At 39.2% G+C, this 8,060-nt stretch overlaps 1 protein-coding gene across 1 annotated transcript in view; it reads right to left on the bottom strand.

Moving 5' to 3' along the window:
* ncaph (non-SMC condensin I complex, subunit H) overlaps positions 1 to 5,571 on the bottom strand; it is a 21,919-nt gene extending 16,348 nt beyond the window's left edge. The window contains exons 1-6 of the mRNA XM_078250378.1: positions 5,438 to 5,571; positions 4,052 to 4,271; positions 3,775 to 3,865; positions 3,039 to 3,131; positions 1,639 to 1,756; positions 1,330 to 1,481 (exon numbers count right to left, since the gene is read on the bottom strand). Coding sequence (XP_078106504.1) covers positions 1,330 to 1,481; positions 1,639 to 1,756; positions 3,039 to 3,131; positions 3,775 to 3,865; positions 4,052 to 4,266 — 669 coding nt within the window. The 5' untranslated portion in view covers positions 4,267 to 4,271; positions 5,438 to 5,571. The remainder of the gene's footprint in view (positions 1 to 1,329; positions 1,482 to 1,638; positions 1,757 to 3,038; positions 3,132 to 3,774; positions 3,866 to 4,051; positions 4,272 to 5,437) is intronic.
* Between the last annotated feature and the right edge of the window lie 2,489 nt (positions 5,572 to 8,060).

Below are 8,060 nucleotides of genomic sequence, written 5' to 3'. Positions count from 1 at the left end.
TGCTACAACTGGTTTGATGTTCAGCACTGGAAACTCCGCCCTGCGAGTTCCCTAACCGTTGGAAAGTTCTACCCCCGAAGACTTTGTTTAATATATCCCCAGTCCTCAATTATCGTACAGGAAATAAATTTCGCCCCTAGGTCCTCCTGTCCTCATAGGTTTAGTTCCCAAGTTCCGAAAAAAGTTCATGTGGCTGGAGCTTTATGCACATGAACCCATGAGGGATGGCTTTTATGAAAGTGCAATAGATTTAATAACACAGAAGACAGTAAATATCAATATTAGGGATAGACTGATTATCGGGCTGTTTTTTTTGGGCAGTTTGCACACTATCCGGTGTTTCCCACACATAAACTAATGTGTGGCAGTGCGCCTCACTATCAACACCGGCCGCCGCACATTGTATTCATTATTTTTTTTTAACGCCATTTAAAACCCGTTCAGCTGGATTTCCTCTCCCTGCTCTCCTCCGTCTCTCTGTGACTTGCGTCTCACACACACACACAGCGTCCGTCTCCATAAGGAGAGAAGACGGCTGGCGAAATTCCCGACTCGACTCTCGAACAAGCGACTGCGCCTGCTTTAGAAAGTTAACTAGTCGCAAGTTGGCGGTAAAATGCAGTTGGGTTGTCGAGGTCAAAACACTATATGTAGCAGCTGTCAGTCAAATAAACGTATTATAAATAATGTTATGTCATTTTTTACTCTTACACTGAATGTTTGCTGCTTCAATACAGAGGAGTATTGAAAAGTATTTTTTCGCGACTGAAAAAGGCACACGCTGAGGACGAGGACCAGCCTGAACCGGAGGTATCAGTCTGAAACGGAGCTGAACAGGCCGACCAGTGGAATTAGTTACGTTATTACTTTGGCTTCAGCCGGTGAAAGACGGGGTCAGGGACAGAAAGAGATATATTCGTTAGGCATTGAAGTAGGAGAGGAGGACAGCATCCAACAGTGTGATAAGTACGAAAATAAGAAATCCCCCCCCACCCCCGCCACAAATTGCTTTCTAATCTTATCTGTATCAGCGTTTTATTCGCCTGATAACCGATAAAGTTAATTAATTAAAAAGTGCGCCACTTGTGGCCGGGTTAGCTCAGTTGGTAGAGCAGGCGCACATATATAGAGGTTTACTCATTGACGCAGCGGCCGCGGGTTTGCCTCAGACCTGCGGCCCTTTGCTGCATGTCAGCCCCCAGTATCGGTCGATCCCTAATCAATATTACCTAATAACCCTGCTAATTGCATTGCGTCCACAGCACAACTGTCCTTTTAGAATTGTCAGCTGAACTAATGCTGTTCTGTAAAGACAACACTGTACAGTACCTCGCACTTCCTCTCAGACTCTGCACTATTGATGTTGCTCAGGTTCTGCTCCACTGTCCTCTTAGGAGGTCTCTTTTTCTTCGGCTGCTTGGCAGTCGCATCACCTGCTGCACCCCCTTCATTTTCTCCGTCTTCCTCCGCCAGACCATGGCCTGTAGATGCACAAAAAAAAATAAAAATAACATAACAATGTGGGTAGACCAAGATTTACATTCTGTAGGGCAAAGCCTTAAAGAAAACGGCGCCCCCATTTCCAGTGTGTTCAAATGAAAATCCAACAACACACATGAAACGTAAAAAGGCTCTTACCTTCTCCAGGTTTGGTCTCGGCCCCCAGGCCACCCAGCACCCTGTAGGCATCAGCATGAACAGCATCCACCCTCACAGCGTAGATCTTTGTACTGGCGTCCAAAGTGCCAGCTGCCACCTTTAGGAGGACAGACACACGCAGATCAATGTTATTTAAATAGCCCGATGTCACAAATTTGCATCACAGGGCAATGCAAACATCATACACACTTACACACTCACACACATGCTTGTAAAACATATCTAATAATAAAGTGGTAATTACAACAGTCCCGTCAGACTTTTGTTAACAGTGGGTCTGCAGCTTTCATTAGGTTAAGTCATCATGCTGCAGACTTGTCAGAACAAATGGATCGGTTATTTACCAGAACAAACACCGTGTCAGACGGTTTAATTTAAGAATTGAATGCGCTACATTAAGACCTTTGAAGGAGGAACTGAAGCACTATGTCGAACCAACCGATATATATTCATATCACGTACGACTGCACGATGTGACCTAAAATCAAAAGCACGATTAATTGCACATTTGACCTCGATAAATGAACGATAATGTAATTTTTTTGTGATTCTTTTCTTTCTTTTTTTTTGGTCCTCATAGTTCATTGGCGAGGTTTGTACTATAAATACAGTGGCACTCATACGTTTATAAACCCATGCTAAAGTTGACTAAAAAGAGGAATAAAAAAAAAAAATCTTTTGGAAATTGATCTTAATGCTTAAATAAATAAAAAAATGGAAGAAAAATCCAACCTTTAAGAACACCAATTTTCTTTGTGAATGAATAATGTATCGTAAATAAATAAAATGTTCTTCCTTAAAATACAGGGGGCATAAGTCAGTACACCCCTATGTTAAATTCCCATAGAGGCAGGCAGATGTTTATTTTTAAAGGCCAGTTATTTCATGGATCCAGGATACTATGCATCCTGATAAAGTTCCCTTGGCCTTTGGAATTAAAATAGCCCCCCCACATCATCACATCCCCTTCACCATACCTAGAGATTGGCATGGGGTACTTTCCACAAAATCCATCTCTCAATGCAAATCAAACCAGCTATTAGGCTAACTGAAATAAAACTTATAATTCTACATTATCGTCGTGGGAAAAATATGTCCATAACGGCTTCAGAATTTCAATACATTTTCGATTAATCGCCCAGCCCTAATATCACGGTTTCTTTAAAAAAGGAAATCAGCTATCACCTAACCGATTTAAAGAAAAGAAAAATACAAGATACACCTTGTTGTAGGGATGACTACAGAGGGTTTTCAAGGTTAAACTGGGAAATAATAACAAATAAAGTATGATGCATTTGTCAAAAGTTCAAAGACTTCCGGTGAACCAAGGGGGAGTTATTAAAAGGCGCATAGAGTAGATGAAAAAAGAAAAATCAAACCTTGAAGTTTGTGAGCTCAGAATCTTTCTGTTTGAGAATATCAGCCATGTAATCAATCAGATGCAGACCAAAGGCATTTTTGGTGGTGATTTTCTGCCAAAAAAGGAAAAAAAGAAAACGCATTAGTCTTTGATTGTTCCTTTCAAGTCTGAGAGAAGAGTCCTGCACACTGACCATTACGCAAGCAATACATTTATTTAGAAAAATACAACGTTTCGGTCCCAGACCTTCATCAGGTAAATTCACACATTCACCTCAACCATAGCCTTAGAATAGTTTGGTTGACTAACCATGACCAATCAGGTCCGGCTCTTGAATGACGTCATTCATTCACAAAGTGGCACTCCCATCACGGACTGTGAACAGGAAAAGGCAGGAAAAAAAAAAAAAAAGCCACTCGGTACATTTAAAACCAATGGATAATCAGACCAGTTTTGTTATAGGCTCATGATCAATGCATTGTCATTAGCCCAAATGTGTGAATTTACCTGATGAAGGAATGTATTTTTCTTTGCCCGACAAAAGAGATGTGCAAAAAAAGCTTTCTTACATTCCTTTCAAGTCTTAACACTCTATTTCAAAAGTAATACGTCTTAAACGCAGAGAAAATGCAACGGACAAGGAGAAAAGAAACACAACATTTCCACTGTTATTATTGAAACACTTCAAAAAGCACACTGTGTGAGACACTGATTGTTTTCTCTGCAATCCAGACACACACTGCACATATACTCACATTCTCCGTAGAAAGTTTTATGCAAGTAGAATAATGCTCCGAGATCTGTGCATTTGACAGTTTGGGCACGGCAGCAGGAGTCCCCGCAGCACTGAATACAAAAATGAGATTATCTTTAGGCACTTAAGATACATACAAGCAATGCAGACAGAAAGTGGCTGTTAAGTTTAATGCTAGTTGAAATGTTTTTCATTGACACACTATCACCAAAGTCACGCAAAAAAAAACAAACACAGTCAAACGCATGGTTTGCCAAACCTCGAGCTTTACAGCTTACCTATGAGAAGCAGAGTCAGTAATGGAGGAGTCATTGGCAGATTGAAGATCAATGACCCTGGACCTCCGGCGCTGACGTCGTTCCCTATCATCATCGTTGAAGGCTGCCAGCAGAGGAGTGCTGCAGCTTACAGGGGACGACACACCCTTGTTCTTCAAGGAGGACGCCGTCCAGCCCGGACGTATCCGGGAGACTGGTGTGGAAGCTGCACTCATCTTAGCTAAAGACAGAGAAAACACACAATCAGGATTCAAAATGAACTTTTTTTTTAGTTTTTGCTTTAGCTGATGAGTGAAGCAAATCTACCAGCCACTCGCATATTTTTACCAACATTTGGCTGATAAATGGGGCTAATTTTCAACCCTGCACACAATCAGAGGCTACATGTTGAACCATGTCCACCAGTGTTTCACCTTCAAGGAAAATAGCTAGGATGTTTCAACGTGTAAAGATAAAAAGGACTTATCAAGAGCAATGTAAAGTATTATGTATGGGTGTATAACGTGGCTTGCAGTGTAAGAGCATTGTTTTGACACCCTTCACTTCACAGTGAGCTGACGTACAGTAATAGGCCATATGTAAACATAAGAATTTGAGTGAAAGGAGAATCTTATGCAAAGAGTTATGACTGTAAGATGAAAATAAAATAAATGTGCATTCATACCACAGAATCAAGTTAGCATTAACGTTACATGGAATGTAACCAATTGTTTAAGTAAACAACTCACGTTACATGTTAGCATGTTTGCTGGAAAGGTGCACACTTTGCTAGTTAATAGGCCTAGGCAGAGATAAGAAAGGTTTCACTTAACTGGCAACCTTCTTTTAAAGCACTAAATATCACGCAGTTAACGGTAACGTAATACATCTCTTCATAACAAATTACTTCATCTTTTGCCCCATGCACTCACAGAGGGTGTCACATAATGCGATGCATTCCTGAAATACATTTAGTAAAGAAAGTGCTGCTTTGTGGGTTATATCCATGCAGATCCCGTCCTTTCTGAATTAAATTAACTTTAGCTAGAACGACACTCACACAAACAAAAAAGGACTCGAGCGTGTCCATAAAGTCAACTTAAACCTACCTAAAAAGTGTTTAAGTTATCGCTAATAGACGATTTAAAAAAAATAAAAATAAAAAGCTAAAGTTTATATTAACACAGCATATTTGCTAAGGCACCTTGCCTGTCTAATTACATGTTTAACCCGAACAAAACAACCACAAAAACAAACGTTGCCCTAGCTCAATTAGCTAGCTAGCTGATGACGCTAACATTACATGCTAATATGAACGTGTTCTCACTAGCATTGATAGCTAACGTTAACTGGCTCCGTGACACGCAAGAACTTCAACACAAAACGTACTTGGTTCACTCAACTTACCTCGAATTGTCTAAAATCCGATGTGACTTTGTTGCGTCTCGTTATAGTTATGTAATACGAGATACAGACAACAGAGCAAGCTGTAGTTTTTCTTCCTGTACAGCGTTTGAATTTTTGCGCCGAACGGTTTACGTAACAACAATATACGTTATGACGTCAAACCACGCCCACTCCGAGGTTTTTGGAAAGACTCACGAGCATAGAAGGGAAAAATAACAATATTCAGTCTCAAAATCTTACTAAACTGATACAATTTAAAATCGCCGTTGTGTGTTGTTATTTTTTTTATTTGTATCATTTGCATGCATATCTTCTTGGATGTATATTTTATGACTAAAAACGTTTATTTTCATCAATTAATTGCTGTATTATTATTATTATTATTATTATTATTATTATTATTAGTGGTGGTGGTGGTAGTAGTAGTAGTAGTAGTAGGTTATTAGTAGTATTGTTATAATATTCTGCTCTTTGATAATGTGATTTTTCACACTTCTCACACTTCATCACAGCTGTTTGTGAGCTATTTCTCCACAATGTCTGGTACACCCGAAACATTCACCTTTTCCTTTCCACTGTCTCTCTGCTGGACTGATTATATATACAGTATATACACCTCGTGTTGATATAGGCTACTCTTATTATATACTGTATTATACTATTTCATATGACACCATATTATGCTCATATTAAATAAGCATTTCAGAATCAGAAAAGGGTTTATTGCCACAATAAGTTACACTTACGTGGAATTTGCCTTGGTGATTGGTGCATACATAAACAAACATATTAAACATTAATATGAAATAAACAATAAATACAGAAACTGTACAAATAGCTGTTTTGCATGGGGTGTTGAGAGTCAATGTCAGTGGGGGTCCAGGGCATGTTAAAGTGACTATATTTAAATGTTTCTGAAATCAGTTTTCAACCTGATGATCATAAATGACCTGTAACAGCAAACGAGACTAACAGTGAAAAGAACGCTATTTTTATATTGTCTTGATTAATGTCTTTGCAGGGTCCGGTTTTTCCCGCGAAGTCACAAAATGATTTGCGGCAGGTAGATGGCGCTACAGTAGCACATTCTGACAGGTCACAGATTTCGGCATAACACCGGAAAAGCCTATGTTAGTGAGTATGCAGGTAAAAGGTAGCAGGAGATTTCTTTATATGGGCTTAATTGTCTTTCAATTTTATTTAAGAAAGTTATCTGTTGTAGTTATGGCTGAAAGTGGGGCATGGCCATCGCAGAAAAAAAGGAAATTATAAACGAAGAACAACTAAAAGCTAAAATGGAAAGTGATAGACGGGCGAAACGCGAGTCACACTTGGTCAGGCTTCTAACAGATGAAGACAATTACGGGATTGTAAATGATTCAAAAACGTCCCCGAATTGGCCATCAGGTATATGTAATATGTCTATTTCATTCAATAACATACCTTTAGATTGCGCAATGTGGTTGTACGTCAGTAGCTGACATTAAATTACGTCCCCCTTCCATTTAGCGTGGACGTTTTAGTCCATGTTTGTGTTGGCCTACCATTTTCTTTTCCCTTGTCCCCCTGTACTTGTGTGAAGCGTCCTTGGGTTTCATGAAATGCGCTATATAAACTGAAGTTATTACGTTGTTTGCTACAACAAACTCTTAATGCTTTGGCTCGTGACACAGTGACAGTGATAACGTCACCCGGTTTAGCTCACGATACATCCAAAATAGGCTAAGTTACCGTAGGCAACACTTGAAATGCAACGATGCATCTGTAATGTATTCTGTTATTGTAAATGGATGATTTTCTGTCTGAGCAAAACATTCATCGCAACTATATGACCTCCCGGTAACGCTAACTCCTAGACCTTTACGACAGCAAGTGTGGTACAAACACTTCTGCATTTGTCCAAAGGAGCTACTTAAATCAACACAAACTAAAAGTTACATATAGACACTTCAAATTAGAGGCCAGAGGCCAAATTACCAGAGTCTTTCAATGAACGCCGTGTTAGAAAAACCAGCATAGACCAGCATATGTTGTGTTTTGGTGCCGTTATGCTGGGATGCTGGCTACTAGCCTCCCATCATTAGCATCCCAAGCTGGTAAGGGGCCAGGGTGAGATGCTGGGCAATCAACAAATTTGGTGTGATAATAAAAGCCAGAGCACATAAAAATATTATAATGCTTAAAAAGGCAATTGTAGTAGTTTTACAACATTATGTTCATTTAATAACTATTATAACAGAAACAACATGAATATTTAATAAAAAAGAAAAAATTGTTTTAATGTTCATTTAATAAATATCAATAATACATGACATAAATATATTTAACAAAACGTTACAGTTCTAATGATTTCAACAGTTCTTTTAATAAATAAATATTTAAGGAATATCGGTCATCTCTGTAGGTGCAGGCCATATGTCAATTTTTTTTTTTCTCCAGTTAATTGCCTTGGAGCTCTTTGGCTCTACATTGCATTGGCACCTATAGAATATATAATCTGGGTTAGGCAGCAGGTCCTGTCCATCCATCATCACAAGCACATCACACATTCTCCCTGTTTTCTCTTCCCTTGCCTGGCACAAAGGGCGGTATTGTTAGGAGGGTTGAACCTATGTTAACTATT

The sequence above is a fragment of the Sander vitreus genome, chromosome 5, assembly GCF_031162955.1.
Source record: "Sander vitreus isolate 19-12246 chromosome 5, sanVit1, whole genome shotgun sequence".
Taxonomy (NCBI): domain Eukaryota; kingdom Metazoa; phylum Chordata; class Actinopteri; order Perciformes; family Percidae; genus Sander; species Sander vitreus.
The sequence above is the reverse complement of the archived record's forward strand: the minus strand, read 5'-3'. Positions and strand labels throughout refer to the sequence as shown.